Genomic DNA, 23974 nt, shown 5'->3' with positions numbered 1-23974 from the left:
CCTGAACATTTTAATGGATGTATATTTTAACAATTTGTTATTCATGTTTCTGATTAAAACAATAAAAAAATATCAAATATATTTCTGTCACTTCCACAAATATTTCATGTAATCCACACCAGTCTTTTGGCTTTTATGCTTCACTATATCGACGATATGTTGAAAATAATTTGTACTATTGTTACTATATTGACGTTTTCAATGCATTTTTTTCGTCCAATGATAGTTATAATATAAAAAACCATTCTTGGCAGATTTCTTAGCAGGGAAATTCAAAAAAGGATATTTCAGCAATCCATAAGCATAAATGCTGATACAAACTTCAAAGTATTTGCAAATTCTTGTTAACTTTCTCAAACATGTTTGCAACATAGCCACAACTATTAGAACACAATACTTTCTGTTTTGATCAAAGTCTGTTTACGGCATTTATTCAGTGACCTTGGATGCACAACAAAACAAACCGTGTTGCGTTAGTATTTGTCAAACGTGCTACAAACAGTTGAATAATCAGGCCAAACATCTGATGACCGAAGCACAATACTTTCTGACTCAACTGACTATAAACTACATGAATCATCATAAACACGTGGACCAGAGTCATCAAGTTGAGATTGTTTTATGATGAAAATGAATTTTAGCAAGACATTCCATCGCCATGTTAAAGTTGTCGCCAGGTTTTTTATCAAATTTGTCTTAGTTGATGTGAGCCACCACAGATTGCACTCATCTAAATTACTGATTTCTGCCGATTACATGAAGGTTTTTACCAAATCAAACTGATGGAATGACTAATTATAAGTAACTGTAATTACCCAATAACTATGTCAGTAACAAAAAATAAGGTATAAAATAAAGTTTTAGACACTAGAACAATCTGTGACTGGCTCACACAACTACATCAGGTTTTAGTAAAAAATTGGCAGCAGCTGATCCATATAGATGGGATGTCTTCTTCTGTATCCAATAGTCGATGATATTAGGTTATGAATTTAAACAATGAAACTTTCTGTCTTAAACATTCTTTGAAAGATTGAGTTTTTACATTAATATAAGTTCTACATTTGAGAAAATATCTAATCACAAATGCAAAAAATAAACTACAAAGTTTTCTTTTAGAATGTGGCAATTTTTTTCTTAATACAAGATAAGCAAAACTATAAATTTTCCTACCTAAATCGGCCTTGGCAAAGTTGGTTAAGCATTAAGATCCATAATATCATGGCAAATTTCACAAAAATGTATCTGTGTGAATTGTTACTTGCAATAATGTAGTGTTTTTTTATATAGAAATAACATTCTACGCCTAAATGCCCAGTAGTCAAACATCATAGCAAAAAAAATTACGTAGAATATCTTAATTTTCATTTAGCCTCCCTCATAACTGACTGGAATTTTTATTTTTTTGTCGTATCTACCATTAAAATAGTCATAGATACAATTGCAATTCACTATAACCATTATAAAATGACAATATATAAATAGAACTCCCTGGAAAAAAGTCTACATTGCTTAATGCTTATGCAAAGAAAGCTTGGGTCAAAAAAGTATAATTGGGTAAACGTAATTTACAATGCCAATTGGTACAACAAATTAAGTTATTTGCTGTCTCCTAAACTCCTTAAGCCCAAAAAAGCTTTCTTACCACCCAAAAATGTTTGTAGTGGTTATTTTTCTACAATAACCACTTTAAAAAATGATTTCCAAATTTAATATACAGTCTATTTGCAACATGACTACCAGCAGTTTTGGTCACTTCTACGAATCTTTCAAAGTTTTCCTCTTCATCAGAACAATTTTATAACGAGCTGTAGGAAGTGAGGATTCAAAGAAATTTCAAATCTAGACTACGTTACACGCAAACCACAAAACCATTCCCTAAACAGACAAATCCCGATTCTTCGAACAACTTTTGCCGTCGCAGATGCGGGTACGCGTTAACTACTTAACCATCAGAGTAGAATTACAGGAAACACCCAATCATATACTTGGAACCGGTCCATGAGTCAGTCCGTGACGTAGTCTAGAGTGTTGTGTCGCTAAGAAGCTGTTGCCACTCGCCAGTCAGTCAGTCAGTGGTCGGCGGCAGTGGTACGCAGTGGTCACTCAGACAGACTGACCTTTGGTGTTGTCTATTCAGATCTTCAGTATTATCTGTTTTGATTGCAGGTAAGGTAGATTTTAATTCATCTTAAAATATTGTATACATTTTGCAATTGTGGTTTTAGCTTCTTACAGAGTTCCGCTTTAACACTATAATTTTTATTTCACCTTAGTAATTTTGTTAACTCCTTGATTTCAAAATTCGTAAACTAGGAGGTTATCAGGTTTTGCTATAGATTTAATTTTTAAATTACTTCACCTGATTTAATCCCATGAATTTTTAACTTTTTAGATATCTAGGAAAGAAAGATTTTCTTTAAATTAAAGCTGAAATGTTTTTAACTAGCAATGTTTTATACTGTTTTATACATTTTTCCTTTAAAATGCACATCATGAAGTATACTTCTTGACAATATGTATATATACAGGAAATTAAGAAAACAAGTTATAATTAGTTCATTTGCAATACATTAGATGGGTTAGAGATTAATCCAGCAACGTTTTTTCTTCATAAAGTGAAGATAAAACTATATCAACGGTACGATTTGTTGTACTTGTTCTTCAACTTCCGCTATCATTGAAAATGTATACTAATTGTAAATTAAACCACACACTTGGTTCAAGATATAAAGCATTATAGCAACTTCATATCTATGTGTCCAATTTACCTTCAGTAAGATACTTAATGATTTAAAGTGGTGTTTGAGTGATTTTTAAAGACATTTTACAACATAACAAGATTAGTAAACAGGACTAACTACTAATCTACTTATGTTTTCCACCCGTTCTCACCTGAAGACGTGATCAGATTCCAGATCCCGAAACGTCGTGAAATTTTATTTATTGCTAGTCATGATGTAAATTACAATAATCCCTCAAACACCATAAAACCACCATTAAATCAACGATCACATAAGTTAGTTGGTGTTATGTGGTCACTGCAACAAATGGACATCAAACAAAGAATCGATAGCAAGTGATTTTTTTAATGAACCTAAAAATAGTGATTTAGTCTTGTAAGTCATAAGTCATAAGTCATAAGTCGTTTATTCAGCAAAATTAACATAAAATGCATTAGCTACGTCAACAAAACAAAATAAAATACAATATTTACATAACAAAAAAACTCTCTTGTATTGAGAGGATATAATCAAACCAGGTTAAACAGAAAATGAATTGTAAGAATTGTATACAATATTTGTATTTTCTTTTGTACTGCAATTCAAAATTATCTACTTCTTTTGATACTCCGACCTTCGACTCTTATCAATCCAAAGTTCAAATTCACGAACTTCTTTGTTCATTAACAATGACCTTACAAACCAACTACTCGGGGATATCTTTTAATGATAAAAACGTTGTTTAAATAAACCATTTCCTTACTCCATTGTTGGATTACGTCTCGATTTAATTGCGTCATCAATTAAATCAAACCAGTTTTATTTATTGACAGCTTTGAAGGTAAAATGCATTAGTGAACAATTACACAGATTATAAAGCCAAAATATACACGTACAAATAATTATTACAGTCCACAGTGTATACGTTCAGATATTAAAGAACTTTTAACATAACCGTTTAAATCTAAAATACTTGTGAAGATTACCAAGTTGGTTAAGTAAATATACGAAAACTGTATAATTAATGTTTATCATTCTTTTACAGCAGCTAATATGTTTGTATGTAGTAGAGGTTGAAGTGTAACTTAATAGAATTTTCCAAATAAATTAACTACTTTTCCACAATTTATAGTATTTTACGCAACGATCACAAAGTATAGTTTGAACGATACGGGTCGAAAATTTTAGGTACGGTATAAGTCTTGGCGAGTGCCTTTTAAACTTCTACGAGTGTCATTAAGGCTAATTACGCAAGTTGCGTACCTACACTACTTTACCCAAGACCCTTTCTTAAATACTGAAAATCACTGCTCACAACTTCCAAGAGAGGTTATATTTTCGTTTATAACCTCTCATTGCCACTGATTGTGTTGCAACAACTCATTGTCCCAACCACTCACTCATTGTTTAATCAATTAAATTGGTCTTAACAGCTGATAAGTTGATGTTTATTACAATTTGACTTCTTTTCTCTCAATCCTTGAACCTCATTGGTCCTTTACTCGTAAAGTAAAACAGCAATGTTGTCAAGTAAATAAACAATGCTGTTAAGTTAATCTTTTCAATTCTAAGAACTGTACTGAAATAACTTTGAACTTTTGAAAGCAGCATGTCCTTGAATCCCAAAGATTTTATGATTTTGGATTTAAATCATCAAATTGTCTTCCGGCACCATTAGCTACAATATAAACGCTTATATTTTTCCTTGTGTTTTTACCAATTAATTTGTTTTCAGAATGTTGGCGAGACTGTGTATTGTGGCCGCATTGGCCGCCCTAGTTCAAGGTCACAGTTATCACCTAGGAGGTTGCCCTACAGTCGAACCTGTCCCAGACTTTGACATGTCTAAGGTAAAAATATTTACAAATTTATAACTATAATATGACTTACTCTTCATGGTGGGCTCCTACTGCCATAGTAGATTATTGAGTATTGGCCATCGAGAGATCATAGAGTGATTGAATTGGCAAAGTGACCGACGTTTTGGGTTGGTAGCAATGCAGTAGTTGAATTGTACTTAACGTTAGTTTTGCCCTGAAGATGGATGCTGCAGCGCATCCGAAACGTTGGTAATTTTCTCATTCTTTTACTTTTCTAATATTTTTTTATTAATCATATAATTTTTTACAGTTTTTCTAGAAAATCTATTGAAATACGAAAGGAAATTGAGCAATGAAATATATATAATTTGTTTTCTGTGTAAAATGACTATACGTAAACAAATATCTAGTATACTTTTACGGGTTATGTTGTTGTTGGAAAGATTGTTGTTAAAACATATCTCAACATGTGTGCCTAGATGTGAAAATAGTTATGAGATCTTCTCTGGTCACACATATCCGAACTTGTACCTTATTCTTGTGTAAATGGAAACCTTTCACAGCAAAGAGTTCAATAGAGTCCATTTAAATATTATATAGCACCATAAAATTTATCCATTGAATTCTGAATCTCTCTAAAATCAAGTTTCTTCGAAACATAAACAAGGAAAGGCAACAATCGCATGACCGGAGGCTAGAACCACAAATGAGACGGTGCAAAATCATTAACATCATAATGATGCAATCATAGGTTAGGTTTCTCCTTGGTCTTTTGACAACAAGTTGTCATTAAAGTGTAGGTCAAGTGTTTAGCATGGGAGAGAAAGCCATGCCAGAGAAGGTCATTGCAGCGGTACGTTACAGGCTAGTGAACTGTAACGAAAGGTCGAACAAAGTGTTATAATGCAGTATATTTGTTCAGTTTGTGGTGTTTTAGGAGTGTAAGTAAAAATAACTTGTTTTTACCCAGGATGTATAAAATTTCAGTCGGAAACATTGCTAATTTTCACGAATGCAATACATAATTGTTGCTGTTTCGTGGTTTGGTTTCACGAGGATCTTATGTAAGTGTACGATAAAATACTCGATTTAACTATTACCAATCTAAAGAGATGTATAACTATTATTAGCTTCTAACTATTAGTTTTAACTACTATTGACTCAAATTATAGTCATTTTTTTGGATACGGTAGAATGTTGTTGTTTTTTTGTGTGTATCAATTAATTGAGGAACAGAGTAATTTGCTTTTTTTATAAAACTGAGACTAATACACTATTAAATTAGTTACCGAATTGAACAACCCGAATTTCTTAACATTTAACTTAACATTTAACATCTTAACATTTAACCAGCCACTGTAAAATTGAGACATTGATTTAACACTCCTAAAAAAAGTTATATGTAAAAAATCTTTAGAATAGAGAAAGTGAAAACCATCGAAAGGATGAAGAAAGTGATTGAATTCACAAAAAACGCTTGCGCTCGCTGTCCACTAAACCACTACGAATTACAGTTGGCCTGGAAATGATTACACTATTACAGCACAGCAGAGTGGAAGTAATACGTTGCTGCAACTACAGAATAACGTCTCTGCTTTTATTCTGCGCCGCATCCAAGATCGTGTGCTGTTGAGGTTATAAAATAAATAAAAGTAAAATTATTCGCATTAAAAATAATTCAAGAACTGCAAAGACAAACTTACGACGAGGTGTAAAAGCAATTGAAAACAACACTTGAAATTTTAAAAGGAAGTTTACTCTAAAAAAATTGCCTCAAAGTTTTCTTTGGTTTGGTCCTCTCTTAACATAGACTTTGGTGACTAATACAACTTTAAATTCTTTACAGTTCCTCGGAAAATGGTACGTGATCCAGAAAACAAGCACGAGCAGTCGTTGTCTGACCTACAACTTCACCGAGTCTTCGGAGCCCTACGAGTACGACTTGGAGCAGGTCTCTGAGCATCCTATATTGGGATTGGCCAGTGTAGACAACAAGTACCACTACACTGGACACCTGACTGTACCTGCACCCGAGACGCCTGCCAAGATGGTGGTCAAGTTCCCACTCAGTAAGTATTTATCAGCTGACGATTTGTGATAAACTGGACTTAGGGTTATCTACTCTTGTTCAGGAAAGTCCAAGGACCATAGTTGTTTCCAAAACATTCAATATCATAGTTTTAAAGCTTTTGCTTGAAAGTTTGAACTGATTATGTTCCCTCTTTCTCTCTTTGGTATACACCTGCCTTTGAATTTTGGCAACGATGGAACCACTCCAATTAAAGAGGAACCACCCACTTAGGAAAGGGAAACTAGGAACTAAATTTAGGAAAGGTCGCCTCAATTGTGATTTAACTTTGAAATATTGGCAGAAGTGATGAGAGGACGCAGGGACAAAAATACTTTTTCCTCAGTTTCCTTACATTGTCCGTGGTCTTGGAGCAATTTCAGCCTTTCTTTTCTTGGCTGTTAAATTCATAGTTGTTAACGGAGGTATACATTGAACTGTGTTAGTGTTTTTGAATAAAAATATATCCTGATTCAACATAATTTTAAGGTGTTGCTGGCTCTGCATCATACACAGTATTTTACACCGATTACACAACATACGCAGCTGTGTTCACGTGTCAGAAACTTCTCAACATCGGCAACCGACAGTCCGCCACTATCCTGTCCCGTAAGAAGACCTTGGACAAGGCCTACCTCGATAAGGTGAGTAGTGTTTTGAGTTGAATGCTGTTAAAAAGATCCACAGAGAAGTGAGGTATAGAGGAAACTTACTTATAGGGACAACCGTGAGCTTCCAATTCTATGTGTCGGAAATATACTTGTGACAAGCAAGGATGAGCCGAAGAGGTGATCACTGTGCGGGAACTTTTATCACAGGGTCTTCCTCCATCGTGAGTGTTGTAGTACAAGATGGTGAGGGGTAAATGGACTTTGCCCTAGATACCAGACACTAGTGCTAGACACCACTTAAGTGTACCATTATTTTTTCCTCTGCACCTTAAATTAATTCTCTATGGAATATCGTAGTTCTTAAATAATTACGAGTATTCTATTACATACACAAAATGTTTTCAAAAATAAAATAGTTTATTCTGTAAGCAAAAAGGTCCAGAAAAAAAATACTACTGGATTCTAATAAAGACACAAATTCATTTAAGGTGACATGGGGTTAGCCATTGAAGTTAAAGGTTGAGGAGTGTTATTTTTTTATAAGCTTCCATAATCACATATTGTAGATTCGTGATCTTCAGGTGATAAAACGTGACAAAAACAACGTAACACTTCTTGGTAATGATATAGAGAGCTATGGCTAAGTGCAATCCTGAATATGTTCAGGGCGGCTTGACTTTCACACAGTTGATGTATCAAGTGGAACAACAGTTACTAAGTGTTTTATGCACACATTATATTTTTAATTGCCATATTCTAAACCTTACATTTGCTTTAGATCAAGGGCAAGCTTAGTGCCTTTGGAATCGACCCCTACGACCTGAGCAGGATCGACCAGAGCAAATGTCCTGGTGACAAAGATGAAACGAAGGTGGATATCAACATTGATGATGAAACTTTCAGTCCTCAGAACATTGCTGGAGTTGTACGCAAGGTAAGGGAATTCATCACAACAATACAAAATAAAATACCATCGAAAAAGTAAAATTGTAGACCAGGCGAATTTAAATTTTACTAATAAGATTTAAAAAATATATACTTTTTCATATTTTAGTCAACATTCAACATTAGGTTTAACGAGTGCTTAGGTTTGCCGCTCCGGGGAAGAAAAAGTATTGTTTGGTAATTTTTTAATAGTATAGGCTGAAATAAATTAATTTTCCAAATTTGACCAACATCCATAAACATTCATATACAACAACAGTCTTCTTTTTCTCCATAAGGATTAAAAATGTAGATTTTTTTTGTATTTTTTCTGTAATCTTTAATTATACAACAAAAACATACCTTCATGATAGAAAATAATTGTTTAAGCTTTACACGATGGCTGTTGAAAATTAGGCATTTCCATATGTTTTTAAGGTAAAGCTTTGAAAAATTATTTTCAAACACCCATAAGACCTAGTTGACTCTCCATCTTTTTGCTGGTTCACAAATTCATCACGTTTATCCTGTCCTAAATATTTAAGCCAAATTAAATAACAATCGTTCCAAAATTACTCAAGTTATCAGCCACCAAGTCATCAGTTAGGGACACTTGTTGTGCTCACATTAATAGTAGTTGTAATTGAAGCTTTAGTTATCCTACTATTTATGACCAATAATTTGGAACTTTTAACCTAAAGATTAAATTTCAAATTAATACTTTGTGATGCCAATTCATTAAACTACCGATAGCCAAATTTTGCTAAGTTCTGGTTGTTGTTTTACAGGCAGGAGAAAAAATAGGAGATGGAGTTGAAGTAGTAGCAGAAGGGGCTAAAAAACTCTATGGAGCAGTTTCAAGCTCAAAGGATAGAGAAGAACTCATTGAACACCAGGAGAGAAATCAACAAGAATGGCTTCCCTGAACTAAAGACTGATCTGCTCAAAATAGTTTTAAGTTATCTGTAAATCATTAGATTGTAAGTAATTAGATATATCTGTTTATAAGTAGTCATGTTTTTTGTATGTTTTTATCAAATAGGTCTAAGAGAGAAACTGCTTTACTAGGAAAAATTCTCATACAATAAAAGATATTTTCTAGATAATTTGGAAATTTTATTAACCTCTTTCTATTGAACACTCACAAATTTCCTAATGACCTGGTCAAAATAGCCTAAATAAACCTAACTATTTGTCCTTAGGCTACCAATTAATTATTCTATGAACAAAAGATGGATAATGACAAGACCAGAGTTTGGGCCGTCCCTAATGAAAGATGTTTAAAAATGCGAATGGCTTGCATAAACAGATATAAACATTATACATATATTGTAAATAAAATAAACATTACTTCTACAAAGAAATGTCTGTAATTTATAAGAGTCACAAAATGCTTAACCTACAAACAAAATTAATACTTATTTGGTAAAATAAAAAATATGTTCTAGTTTACATAATTGTTGTTTACATAAAAAGAGACCTACACCATTTTTAATTACTAAAAATCACTACTCGTAGCTTCTAAGAGAGGTTATGTTTTCGTTTATAACCCCTCATTGCCACTGACAGTGATGCAACTACTATTGTCCCAACCACATTGTTTAATCAATTAAATTGGTCTTAACAGCTGATAAGTTGACATTGGAAGTGTTACAATTGTACTTATTTTCTTGCAATCCTTGTACCTCATTGGTCCGTTACTAGTGCTGTAAAGTAAAAAAAATGGTACAGTAGAGTAAAGTGAACAATGCGGTAATGAGTGAATCTTATCTATTCTATGAACTGAATCGAAAAGGTTAGTTTAAAAAAAGTCCGTAGGTAAAATATATTTGATATAAGATAAACATAAAAATATGTACTTGTTTCCATAATTGTTTAGAATCTTACAAATCATTATAGCATTTTAAACAAACATTTTATTTTTATTTTTATTCTCGTAACTTTGACAAATTGACAATGATATACTACAAAAGCCTCCATTTAAGTGTTTTTCCTTTGATGCGTAATTTATTTTTGTGTATTTTAATTAGACATGTCGAGGTGTTGAATTCTTTTCAGATACCAGTAATCACAGTTTAAACAGTGAATAATTCTTCAGAAAATTATTTTAATATCTAAAAATACAAAAACTTCCAAACCACCTACAAAATTAAAATATATTTTCATATCAAACTCCAGAACAAAGAGGAAAAGTCGCCATGACAAACAGTAAAGTACATGCGGTATTGGTAGGTCTGTGGTTGTGGGGGGGGGGGGGTTGAAAGATTTCCCTGGCGGGTGTGGACGCCACCTGGGCCCCCCGAGACTTAAAGAATGTAATTTTCTTTGCACGAGCCCCCGGGGCCCACAACCCGACGTAAATGATGTGTCGGCCTCAAAAACTCCTCCTTATACGCGACTCCTGCGTTACTGATCAGCTGTTTTATCTTAATAAAAAATATATATATTCCTGCACACAAATTTGAGATGGTAAAATACAGTAGTATATTTCATCACTAGGGCCTAAAGTGACTCTTTTTGACTCGAGGTCAAGTTTTACCTGAATGAAAATGAGCGAGGGTTAAAAAGTCACCTTTTGTCCTTGTGGTGAACTATATTTTTCGTCATATTGCATCATTAATTAACAAACAAAGCTAGAATACGAAATAATACGTATGTAAAGATAACCCCCCAAAACTACTTCCAGCATGTTTTCAATTCAGCTATTAAGTAATCTTACTAATATTATAAATGTGAAAGTTTGTGTGTTTGTTTGTTTGTTTGAAGTTCAATCACGCATTAACTACTGGACACATTGGGCTCAAATTTGGCATGATGATAGCTCACATTCCCGATTAGCATATAGTCATATTCTTATCCCAAAAATCCTTTCGGGCTCCGCCCCAGTGGCTCTGTAGTTCCCCATGTTAACCTTATGAGTATTCATATTTAAAGGGAATTAAAGAATTTAGTCAGCTGTTTCAACTAAAAAAGTTGGTTCTATGATATGAAAAGCATTACGAAGTTATAAGATTTACCAACAGGGTGCAGCACTACTATTTTTTGGCATTTATGAAAACAGCTAATTTGAACTAAGCAGAAACAAAAAAAACTGTGATAAGCAATGAGAACTGTCATAGTAGGATTGTTTACAGTTATGTTTATGTTTTTGATTTCCTAAAAATTAGTGATATTTTGCGAATTTTTGATAATTTATTTTTCTCTATTCTTTAGGTAAATTTCTAGAACAATATGGCTATGGTAGATGTGTAATACGAGAAGTATACTGTAAATTTAAAGAAGCAAATTTTATAAAACTGTGTTCTCCCCTGTTGCAAACGCAAAGCTTGAGTATAAGTGCACTAAGCATTTTTTACTTATATGCCAGCCCCGTACGAAGGACGGGTACTCTGCTAGTTGATTCAATAATTTCGTCCATTACGATTGTGTTACAGTACATAGCCATCAATATGTCAAGTGATCGACAACAATAGGCTAAAACCTTGCCTAATAAATCAATCGATAAATAATTTCGATCGATACGATTGCCACTATCGAAATTTACAACCGTTTACAACAGCTGATTTTTACTCCCTAGAGACTAGAAATGATTTTTGTGCTACTTTAGACCCGCGACGCATGCATTAAAAACGGCTGTTTTCGCTGCAGTATGACGAAAATAAAATTAATAAATTTAGAATCATTACTTATTAACTACGGATGGAACAGTTGTGTTTTATCTTTTGAATATAGCCTATATTGTTCCACAAATTTGGAAATTAAAAAAATATAAAAATTACCTATTAAATTTAGAATAATTGGCCACAGATGAAACACGCCCTCTTAAATTGTTTTTAATATTATTTCAGACATTTTCAGTCACGATTAATGAAAAATACAGTTTTATTGTTTCGGGATCTGTAATCTGATCCCGTCCTCCAGTGAAAAAGTGCCTAAAACATGACAAAATTAGTAAACAAACCCAATGAGACTTGAAAAAATAAAATAAAAACACCACGGCGAATAGATAGTGTCAGCATTTATTTTTCAAATATCACAAAAAAATCAGGTGAATGAAGTAAATGTCATTGTTAATTCCGTCCGGTGCACCTTACAGAACGGGTTTGTTCACAATTTGTTCTGTTTCTTGTTATTTCAGTAATTTAAAACCTCGTTTAACCAAATAAGACAATATAACCATAAACAATAACTCGTCCCCTAGAGGTATAACCAAACAGTAAAGCACGAATCATTAAATTAACCCTAAAATAACATAAACAAAATTTCGTCCACACTAGCGATCAGTGTCACCAACATGAACTAGACACGAAGAACGAGATTCAAAATTTACAATTGAATGAGTAGTCTATTCGTGTTGATTGTCTATGATTATATCATGCCTAAACATGTAATAGCGTCGAAAATATACGTAAGAAAGCAAAATAGTAGTTTACGCAACGATTGCGTAAAGATAGTGTTAACGACACGAGTAGAAAATTTAAGGTACCTACGAGCCTTGGCGAGTGCCTTAAAAACTTCTACGAGTGTCGTTAACATTATTTACGCGAGTTGCGTACACTACTTTACCTACGACATTGTTTTAACTACTAAAAATCACTATTCATAATTTCTAAAAGAGGTTATGTTTTCGTTTATAACCTCTCATTGCCACTGACAGTGATGCAACGAACACACTAATTGCACCAATCAACAATTAAATTGTGCTGAACAGCTGATTAGTTGAATTTTGAATCATTACAATTTTACTTCTCCTCTCTCAATCCTTGAACCTCATTGGTCCGTTACCCGTGTTGTTATGAGTAAAACTATGCTGTTATGAAAGTAAACAATGCTGTTATGAGATACTTTTCAATTCTAAGAACTGTACTGAAACGAAACGGCTACTTTAAAAAACGGTCGTAGGTAAAATAGTTTTAACGAACTACATTTTACGTAATGTATTATTTTGATGTCCCAAAACTTTCTGTAACCTATAGTTACTAACACCCAAATTTGAAAGTTTTGTGTACATATTCACTACATGTAAATCCCACTCCCCCCACAGTCAACCCCCCCCCCCCCCCCACCACAAGAGATCGTCACGTTCACGTATCACGACGCTCTATTTATCGGTTCTACCATTGCTGCATATATGTTTATGTTTGGATTGCCTTCTTCACCTTATCGTAGACATCGGCCCTCCTTTACTTAAGCCACTGTATGTTCTTATGTCTCTATTCACCTTTATGGCTTTGGCCTTATTCCACCTTTTCCGATTATGTGTTGTATCTCATTTGAATAAATGTGTAGGTAGGCTTATCATTGATGGCAATGTGTGCGAAAATTATATACTTACAGGAATTAAAATTAAACATAGTTTTATAAAACTTTGGCGTAATTGGAAAACAATTGCTTGGGCAATTTGAAATATTTGTTTACCAAGGAACTGTAATATGATTTTGATAATTATAATCAAATCGAGTTTTAAATAAACCAAATAAGCTTGACAATAAGGATATTATAACTATTGTATGCGGGCATGACTGATTAAGAAATTTTCCCTAGAAAAAGTGTAATGCTTACACTCTCTATATTTTAATTTAAGGTTATCTATTGTTCTTCAAACAATTGTATCTTTACCTACTACACATCAAGCTAAAAAAATAAGAGTAAAACTTTATCTAAATTCTAAAAAAATATATTTCTGTTCTGATGTAATACAGTTCTCAATGAAAGATTTTATTTTAAGGAAAATTGTGTTTAGAAAGACAGCATGAATTCTAAGTACCGTGAAAAAGAGATTCGTTCATCTACGAAGTAGTAGCATTCAGGTATTGTAATAACCATAAACTGGGTAATAATGCAACGAATATTTTTCGTATACACAATTACAATTTTTTTGGCTATGGCAAATTTTATTTTAGATCAATTATCAATCGTATTACCAGTATATTAGTTTTGTTACCCTAGGAAAAATATCTTACATATTCCCTTTTTCGTACATAAGCATTTTTACTCACTAATTTTAATAATAAAGTGAAAATCCTGAAACATAAAAATATTCATTATTTGTGTGTTTTTAATGCATTAAAATTCATTAAGTTTCAATTACATTGTCCAAAATTTTAAAGTCATAAAATGGCTTTTGAAACTCAAAACCATCATCTACCTTCCAACTGTCATGAAAACCTTCATAAACGACCTAAAAATTTTAAAAATATTTGTAGAAAGATTAGTCTTAGTCGAGTTCCCAGTAAAAATTCTCCGTCTTGTCGAACTTCGTACACTATCTTTTTTTTGTCCAAGACGCTAGGAACGAGCCCGGAGCCCGGAACTGTTTTTCACATTACTTCAGGTACCTTACATTACTTTCTAGACCTAGGGGTTGCGGCATTATCACATAGATAAAATCCATTGGTGGTTTGGCGGGATTTGAACCCGGGACCTCTGAAACCGAAGTCCCGCGCCCTAACCACTAGACCAGCTCGCTCCCCCCGTTTATTTCGTACACTAATAAACACACTAAAAGTCCAAATACATTTATATTTTTAAATTTATTTATATTTATATTTATATTACTGAAAAAATGCCGGTTAAATTGTTAACAAAGACATTTTCCACGAGTTTACATTCTGATGTCTCTATTTCCCCCCGATTGGTCGCATACTCCCACACGGGAAGGAATACAAAGATGGCTGAGCCGGTAATCCCGTGGATTGTGGCACGTTCACCAGTCATGGCCAACTATTTATTGGATCGCTGATCTCCCAACATTTCTACCCCACTAATTTTGGACGTGGATCTTTTTATCGTCTTGTGTTCAGTCTGTTTCTCAAATGCGATTGTGGGTTATGCTAATGCCAATATAAGTCAACTAGGTGATGTAGGTTTGGTTGTTCATGACATTTCTAGTTTAAAATTAATAAAGCGCTATTACATGATTTCTAAAAGGAATGCGTAACTTGCAAATTACAACTATTACTTACAGGCAAAATTAGTTAAAACTCATTATAACGTGCAAGGTAATACGAGCTACTGCATTTAATATGGAAATTATAAATACCAGTAATTAACGTCTTATTTGTTTAGTAGGGGATTTTCATACTGAAGAAAAGTGTGTTTTTGGTACAAATTGTTTATCAGATCAATAGTTTATATTTTTATATTTAATTTCTTTTTATGTTTATTCATCCTAAAAGTGTTATTCTGCTGGACTAAAATAAAGAATTTAAAGGTTGCTCAGGTCGTACAATAGATAATTTATCAAATACTACTATATTTATTAAAATTTCATTACAACACTTTTAGACCTAAATATTTTTATAATCTATTCCATGATTTAATAGCAACTGTGCACAGATATTTAGTCAATGTAGGCTAAGTTTATTTCCTCAAGTTTATTTCTTTGAACCGCCAACCATATATTTTGTTCAACCATATAACCTACTTAAAATTATATCCTCTTGATTTTTTCACTAAAGACTATATGTTCCATTGGAAATTCATGTTTAATTTACTTCATTTTACTTTATTTAAAAAATATTGTAAACTATTTTTTATATGATAATGTATTTTTCAACCATGGCACAAATTTTCCTGGAATCAAGACGAATACAGAAAACTACCACCAAACAATGCACCGCCAGTGCTGCCAACATTAATTCTGGCAAGCAGTGGGGTTGGTAGCAGTGGCGGAACAATAAGTGATGTACAATCCCCAGATCCAAGGCGAGTGTCGGGCGCAGATAACAAAGAATCCCAGTCTGCAAATAAATTCTTGGACTATTTTGTTTGTAGGACAGCGAAATATAAAGTGGCGGCCGAGATGTCAGACTATTCGCCACCTGAGCCTTGTATATATCCGCGCTCCCGCCTTTCCCGCCATTATTTCACCCTGTTTTTAGGAGGGAAATTTTGTTTAGTTGATGTTATTCAACATTAGTTCTTTAAGTTTACTTTTTGGTTGGATTCATGTACTGTTGAGGAGGTAATATTTTATACTGTATTTCGTTGATTAAAAATTAGGCCGGAAAGATATATGAGGTACAATAAATTAGTTTTTTTAATTAATTTGGTTATCAATTACTTTTTACAATAGTTATTTGTGTTGGATGTTTTTAGCGGTGGAAATTATTCCACACAGAGTACTCCAAACCTGAGAACCCCTTTTCTTTGTTGGGTTTCTTGATGGTTAAACTTAAATTTATTTACAATTTACTGTTTGCAGTTTTTAAATTATGTATTACCTTTTACTATTGATTGAACTAGACATTTTAAAGTTGTCACCAGTTATGTGTTTTTTTGTGATTTTTTAATGGGCGCACTGTAGTTTAATTTTAGCCACCAACAGCTCTTAATATGTAAAATTACTTATTTCTGTAGAATAACCGGACTTGTTCAGCAAGACAAACTGATTGCACGTCTTACTTTAAGACACACTACGGTATGCTTCAAAATCTGTTAAGCCACATCAAATATTTCAGTAAAATAAGATAGAAAATATAGACACTAACGCAAACTGTGACTGGCTCATTTTATGTTCTTTTTAAAACAAAAAAAAATTGCAACTACTGATCCATTTAGAAGCTTTAGTAGACTTCTGCATCCAAGAAGTTGGTTGAAATATACAACCTGGCAACGTTCAGTGGATCTTGTTTTCTTAACGATAAAAAATGTATGTATGTAAACATTTTCTCGTTTTTTATTGGATATACTTGAGTGTTTTGTAGAAAGAATGATATTAAATTATAGGGAATGATCGAGAAAGGGGAATAGAAATGAGAAAGGATTTAATGAGAATTAGTTCGAAGGACCAGAGGGGCAATATGTAGAGAAATGGAGATATTGGGATTAATGAATATGAGAGAGAGAAAATGAACACACTCATTAGGTTTACAAGAGGACTTTTACACTTTGAATGCAACATGTGTTAACAATATAATAATAAGGAAAAATGTAATATGACAACAAACACGTGTTGCTGAGAAGAGAGTTAGTTTTAAATAAAACAAAGAGGATGAAATAAAATGTTCAAGTTTACTGAGCCCAAACTCGTACATAATTGGATAATTTAGAAAAATAACCTATTCAGCAGTAATAGGTTTGTGTGTTTAAAAAAAACGACCCCCACAAAAATTTGATTGTTCATGTATGAGTACACTGTACTGTATTAGTGTCCTTCAATAACCTCCACCTTGTTATCCAAGTCAAAATTTTTTCTCGGTCTAAGAATAAAAAAATACAATTGTAGACTTGTTTGTCTTCTTCCAAACAATTCAGATTCTGATTATTGGTAAAACTCGCAAACTAAAAAAACATGTTATAAACTCAGCTCAACTTATTTTTACTTTAAGGATACTGTTGAGCTCAGTTAGGATGTGGAATCATCAGGTAAAGAAGGACATAATTTACATGGGCGGCTCTCGGGGCTCGTACGGAGAAAATTACATTCTGAGCGTTTCCCCAGAGTCGAGGTGTCTGTCCATGGTCACAGGACCTCAATCTACGTAAGTCTCTCTCTACCCACAGATCTAGTGTATCTCTAATCACATTATTTTGTAACAATTAATTTAAAAGAAAACAAATTAAATTGTTGTCCTCTTCACATCCATTTTTTTTTTTTTTTGTTTTTTGTCTGTAGGTAGAGGGCATTTTTGTTTCGTATAGAGTAAGGTAAGAGCACTGGTTTTATTACAATACAATCTTTTGGATACCATTATTAATTGGTAGCCCAATGGCACATAGGTTCTGGGTCCAGAAATTTAGACTTCAGATTCAAAGGACATATGTAACCACTTTACCTAGAAAATAGTTGATTTTAGTGAAACTATATATTTCTTAGCAGTCATTCTAGGCTGTTCATTGGCTGTGTCACAAGTTACAACTATTCAAATGTGTATTCCCTGTTTTAACAGGATTTAGAACCAATTCCATTCCAAAGGTTGAACAATAGGATATAGTAAAACTTACAGGATTAAATTTAAAACCTGTGAGTATTAAAGCATTGTATTATGTAATAATTGCATATTTAAGGGCGCTAGGTTTAACCCGGAATTTTATAGCACATTTTTTCAGGCTAGTCCTGGAGGTTCACGGCATTTTCAAATGGATGAAATCCATTGGTGATTGGTAGGTTTTGAACCCATTGGGCTCAGAAGCCCTGCGCTTTAACCACTAAACGAGCTTGCTCCCCAATAGTGCCAAATGATTACAAGTGTTAAATGTGTTTTTCTCTTTTAAATATATAACTTTTGAAAAATCGTCAAATCAAAATTATTTCTATTATTGCACTAAAAAAAATTCCTAACCCATAAATTAAAATACTGTAAAATTTTGAAAAGTCACATTAAATATTTCTAAATACTTTTTCAATCACATCCCTTATTGTTTTTCAACACTCACTCATAAACCCGATAATTCAAATTTGTGGTAAAACACTAAAGAACGCTGAAGAGGTGAGTTTTCTTTAGTTCAAACACAAATGTGGTTCACTCGTTCACTCCAGGTAATAAAACGTAAACCGAGAAATGAAGTCTTATGTAGGTGTGAATGGGCCATGAAACTGCATGTGGATCACTGAAGTTGATGAAAATAAAGGTTGTTTTATCCTGCAGTGGCTTCTGTCTTGATGGGAATGATGGTAATATAGCATTCACATAATGGTACCCATAATATTCACGAATTGCTGTGCTATTTGTATCGATGTAAAAATTGTTGAGTCTAAAAGATTTTTGAAGAGTGATGGAAGTAGCTTAAATTATGTTTGTAAATATGTTGTATGGATAAACAATTATGTTTCTAATGTTGGATGTTCTGCATTTTCAGAAATCATATTTGAACAAGTATATCATTTTATATCTTCCACTTACACAAACAATTTTTTTCAAGAAGAATAGTTATGGACTAAACTATGTTTAGATTAGCTACAATTTAGTTTCGAGTTTTGGAGGTAGATGTTAACGTCTTGATATTGTAGGTATCTAAAGTAATGAAATAATTATCTTTAGTATTAAAAGAATGTGTTGAATTTTTGTATTCAGCAAGTTGACCCTTAATATTTATTTTTATATGCATATTGGGTATCAATTTAAAGGTTCCATCCTCTATCTGCTTTTTGCAGGTTTGGATTATATCCTGTAAAAACCCTTCGTCCATTAGGTTTTTAAATTTCAAAGTTTGTGCTGAAGTCCGTTGTCAACCATCTGAAATTTTTCAAGTTTACATTTGTTTACATGAAATAGATGGCCATGATACAATTTTTTTTACATCCATCCATATGAAAATTGGGTTATCATAACAGTTGGTGATGTTTTTAGTTAATTCAAGTTAAATATTGTAATGTTATATGTATAAAATGTATAGAAGAAAATGACTTGACGTTAGATTTTGTGCTTGATACTATATCAAATATGTCACAGATTCTGAAGCTGCGAAGCTAGCTCTAGCTGCTAATATGAATAAAATATATCTTTATCTCCTTTTGTAGGGGTTCGGTTTGTACATTGCTTGTCGTTAAGAATTCTAATTATGGTTAAAACATATAAGTTGTTCCAGATTGAGGGAATTTCTTATAAAAGAATACAAAATTGTTTCATGCTAATTGTCATGTTAAAGCATTAAATTTAATTTTAATACAGATATTTAATTAAAAACCTACAGGAGATAAACGTTGTGGTTTTAAATGTCGAGTGTGTTTGCATTGCTTTGTAACTCTTTAACTCTATCGAAATACAACTAGATCCCTCACAAAAACTATTATTTAGTCAACAAATTTGTAGATTTACTTTTCAGGCTAAAATTTCAATAAACTAATGTTGTAACCTAACCTTGAGCAAAGAATAAAACATAGGTCTCATTACAAATCTTTCTACTTAACTTCTCATTAATTGAGATAGAGAGTCAGTTTTCAATTAAAAATTTATGAGGGAGAAAACATAATCAAAAGTATAGACTAAGGTAATTGTGAGCAGCATAATAAACTAATAAACTTACCTACTACTAAATACTTCAATATACAGGGTGGGTTTTAAATAAATAGTATGTAATTTATTACACACACACCTAATCCTCGTTTGTCAATTTAAATCCCAGAAATCCATAAACCAACTTTGATTTATTTTTTTCAACATAATTTTAATATCTGCAACTCCATAAAAACCACTCTACCAAGAAAATGTATACACTTTCCTACTGTAATAATTTGTACTCTATATCATACATGACCCTTCTTTTATCTTGAAATGTTATCTTAAAAGATTATTTGAAACTAAATAGTACAGCAGAAAAAAGTTAGTGGTAACTGATAAGTCTGTAGGCTTAGAATGTTTTATATTAATGGGTTTTAATGAATGGATTGAAGAAAACTTAACAATTTTTATTAGATGGAAGTGCCTGTGCATAGTGGTAAGCGGTTTTGCTTTTAGCGATTTCAGGTCCGTCTATCTATATATATGTAATATGCTACATGACATGCAAACTTCATTCCAAATCATTCTTTTTTTCTTACCACCACATTAAAACAATACATTCAAACACACATCTATGTGTGCACAAAATTGCTTTAGATTTTCTATTCAAACTTCAGAAATTAAAACTAAAAAAAATATAAAGTTTATTATATTAAAGTTTATAAAGCCTATTTGTGATTTTTTATGTTTATATTTCCAATTTACTGGGCACTTTTAATTTGGTGATAGTTGAAAATTGGTTTTTGGGAGACTCGTCTTAAAGAGCACTACCTATCAATTGTATAATATGTATTATTATTATGGTCAAAAATATTTAACCCCCCAAAAAATTGATGACTGTGTAGTTTGTTTGGTTTGAAATTAAGAATATCAGAATACTGTACCTATTATATTTACTTTTTAATGACAAAAAATGTTGCTGGCAATAGACAGTGTGATAATAGAATGAAATTTGTAATTTAAACACAATTTAAAACGATTTATTAGTCTAGTATAGTCCGTCATAACATCAAACACTCTCCGAAAGCTACTTTGGATGGTTTACCAGTCTTTCCCTGTAACATGGGAAAATTATATTACCAGTTTTAGAGCTAATATAATTTATGTCTTTTCCACAATTTGACTTTTCAAATCCCCAGTTTAAATTATGTTCCAGCCGACAGTCTACCAAAAAGAGTCCTCTTCCCCAAGAAGAAATGGTTTGCCGAGGAAGACCCTCCGAAGGACTTGGTTATAATATCCAGAAAGGAGTGGGAGGCTGTCGAGCCGGAATGTAATCCAGAGTTTGATCAGCTGACTCCCATGAAAGGACCAGCTGTTAGGGTCAACTTCAATTGCACTGCTTCCGAACCTTGCTACAACCTGACGGAATGTAAAGCATTGCTCCAGAGGTGTCAAGAGAATTACATGGGCTGTGGCTACCCTGATATCACACACAAGTAAGTATAAAGTGTTGTAGGAAAACAAATACCATATAAAAGGAAAAGTCCAACAAACAAGTCCTAAGAAGGTGGATGTTTAAAATTGACCTAATACAAGGCTGCGGCGAGACAAAAGTGGCAATAACTCTGTCCCGGCAAACGGAAATAGCTGTTGCGCTAATTAATAATGGAGCGTTTATGTTTACATCTAAAGTGTCCCGGTTCAAACCCCCCCCCGATATTCTTAAAATTTCAAGAACATTGCAAATGGAAGAACAAAGACATTTATCTAACTTCCAGATAACTAATCTCTCTACCATTCTGCTATTCAGTGTCATATTTGGTGCTTTGGGAGTTTAATCTACTTCTAAATGAGTAATTTCTGTTGGTTTGTTGTCAGTTTCATGATTGGTGCAGACGGCAGAGTGTACGAGGGTAGAGGTTGGGACACAATACCAGACCATCTCTGGGGGAAAAACAAAGACAAATGCATAGACATTGCATTTACTGGATTCTACATGGGTAAGTGTTTGAATATAAAAAATAAATCTGGTGTTTTAAATTTTACATAATTTTACATATTTTTTCTTGTGGTTGCCTTATAGTTAAGTGTAGCAGATAAAGCTCTTATACTCTTCTAGCTTTTTCCCCACATTCTCCTCCTGGACATATAAAGTGATCCGTACAAAAATTTTGGCTCGGTCATATAGTAACCAACAATTTATTTTTACTTAAGTTATCTCCTGTAGCTCCTTGCTAGGAGCATAGGGCATCCAGAAGAGTTTGCCATCCAACCCTATATTGCGCCAAGTCCCTCAGCTGACCCCAAGTTCTTCATATGCTCACAGACTTCTTCTCCACTGTTCTTTTCCAGGTGCCGCAAGTTCTTCCTCTCTTTCGTGTCCCCTGAGGGTTCCACTCTAACGCCTTATTCTCAATGGCAGCATCGGGATTTCGAAGGGTGTGTCATAGCCACTTCCACTTCCTCCTTTGCATATCTATGTCTATCTTTTGTTGCCCTGTGCATTCCCATAGCTGCTCATGTGAGATATTGTTTGTCCAGAACACTCTTAATATGCACCGCAGGTACCGATTAACAAAAACCTGGAGCTGTGAGGTACTGTTTCTGTCCATCTTCCAAGTCTTGCTGGCATACAGGAGGACGGATTTGACATTGGAGTTAAAAATGTGGATCTTTGTCCTGTAAAACTAACAAGACTACAAAATCGCGCCACTCATCCTACACTCATCTCCATTCATACTTGGCTTAAAATACCTACTATGTATGGTCGCCATTTCATAGAACAGTATTAACAGAACATGACAAAGACTGGTCAAGCTTCTAGGAGAGAAGAATACCCTGAACAAACTGTGACACACAGGACCGATTCACCTCCATCATCATCAGCATGACCGTGTCTACCGACAGCAGTCCTACAGTGCGTTTGAGTCCCCTATGCCCTTTCCCAACATGGGCAGCAAAAGAAAGTGTGTTCATGTCATCGTGAGTGTGTGAGCAGTATATGCCAACAGGTTACACGACCTCGCCCATCCTGAATAGATACTGTAAGACCAGAAGGTTTGATTTACTGAATCAGTCGTTGCCTGGTCCACTGGTCGGCTGGTCCCAGCCTCCCGAGTCTCCTGCCGAGTCGTGTGCACTTCTCTGTTCTTGCTTGGTCCCGTCATCTCCAGATTACTCATAAATTGTCTTCCTCTTCGCTGCCAAAATTTTGACTTCTTGGGGGAGGGATGTAGTAACCAACTATGGACAATTCAAAGTTGAAAAACTCTTTTAAAATTCTTCAAAGTTGGTCCATGGTGCCCATGGTGGTTGGTAATTCAAAAGATTTACTTACTTCTATTTAATGTTGGTTCAAATAAAATTACTACACTTAAGAAAGCCTCATTTAAGAGCCTTATCATCCAATCACATATTTCTCTGATAAATAAAAATATAATCAAATAGTTAATTTTTATATAGGTAATATTAACATAAACTTTATTTTACAAATTTCAGATCACGATAAATACCCCCTGCCAATCCAAGTGGGAACTGCCTATAAGCTTTTGGACTTTGGCATCAAAAGCAGAAAAATAAGTCCAAAATATAAGGAGACTTGGTTCAGAGACGAGGGATTTGCTGGAATAGGCGAAAGAAAATTAAAAGGCATTATGGGTAGAAAGCTCAAACCTAAAGTCACAAAGTTAAGGGAGTTGTATGAACAATATGATGTTATGTTTATTTGAATCTAAGGATTTTTCTTTTTTAGGTTACTATTTTCTGTATTATTAAAATAAAAATAAATTATTTACTTTATACATTAGACTTTTTTGGTTTTAATCTCATTTTACATTCATTGAATGAACATCCTCTCATAAAATAATATTCAACACCTTCTTCTATAAAAAAAGTCGCAACTCACTTTATACAAACACATTGTTTTAAAATATTGTGGTAA

The 23974-nt window shown here is 33.4% G+C and overlaps 2 protein-coding genes across 2 annotated transcripts; both read left to right on the top strand.

Annotated features, from left to right (window-relative positions):
* The first annotated feature begins 2056 nt into the window (after positions 1–2056).
* Positions 2057–9252, top strand: LOC128985695 (apolipoprotein D-like). The gene is made up of 6 exons (XM_054405481.1): positions 2057–2169; positions 4459–4573; positions 6390–6612; positions 7101–7255; positions 8001–8156; positions 8935–9252. The coding sequence occupies exons 2-6, from the start codon at positions 4460–4462 to the stop codon at positions 9070–9072; spliced, it is 786 nt and encodes a 261-aa protein (XP_054261456.1). The 5' UTR covers positions 2057–2169; position 4459; the 3' UTR covers positions 9073–9252.
* An 11184-nt stretch (positions 9253–20436) lies between these two features.
* Positions 20437–23839, top strand: LOC128988145 (peptidoglycan recognition protein 1-like). Its single transcript, XM_054409371.1, has 4 exons — positions 20437–20527; positions 21248–21530; positions 21913–22034; positions 23533–23839. Exons 1-4 carry the CDS (start codon positions 20506–20508, stop codon positions 23760–23762), a joined length of 657 nt encoding a protein of 218 aa, XP_054265346.1. The 5' UTR covers positions 20437–20505; the 3' UTR covers positions 23763–23839.
* Positions 23840–23974: the final 135 nt, after the last annotated feature.

The sequence above is a fragment of the Macrosteles quadrilineatus genome, unplaced genomic scaffold (assembly GCF_028750875.1).
Source record: "Macrosteles quadrilineatus isolate MER2022 unplaced genomic scaffold, UCM_ALF_1.0 Scaffold_2__2_contigs__length_208266976, whole genome shotgun sequence".
Lineage (NCBI taxonomy): Eukaryota > Metazoa > Arthropoda > Insecta > Hemiptera > Cicadellidae > Macrosteles > Macrosteles quadrilineatus.
This window is presented reverse-complemented; position numbering and strand designations above follow the sequence as displayed.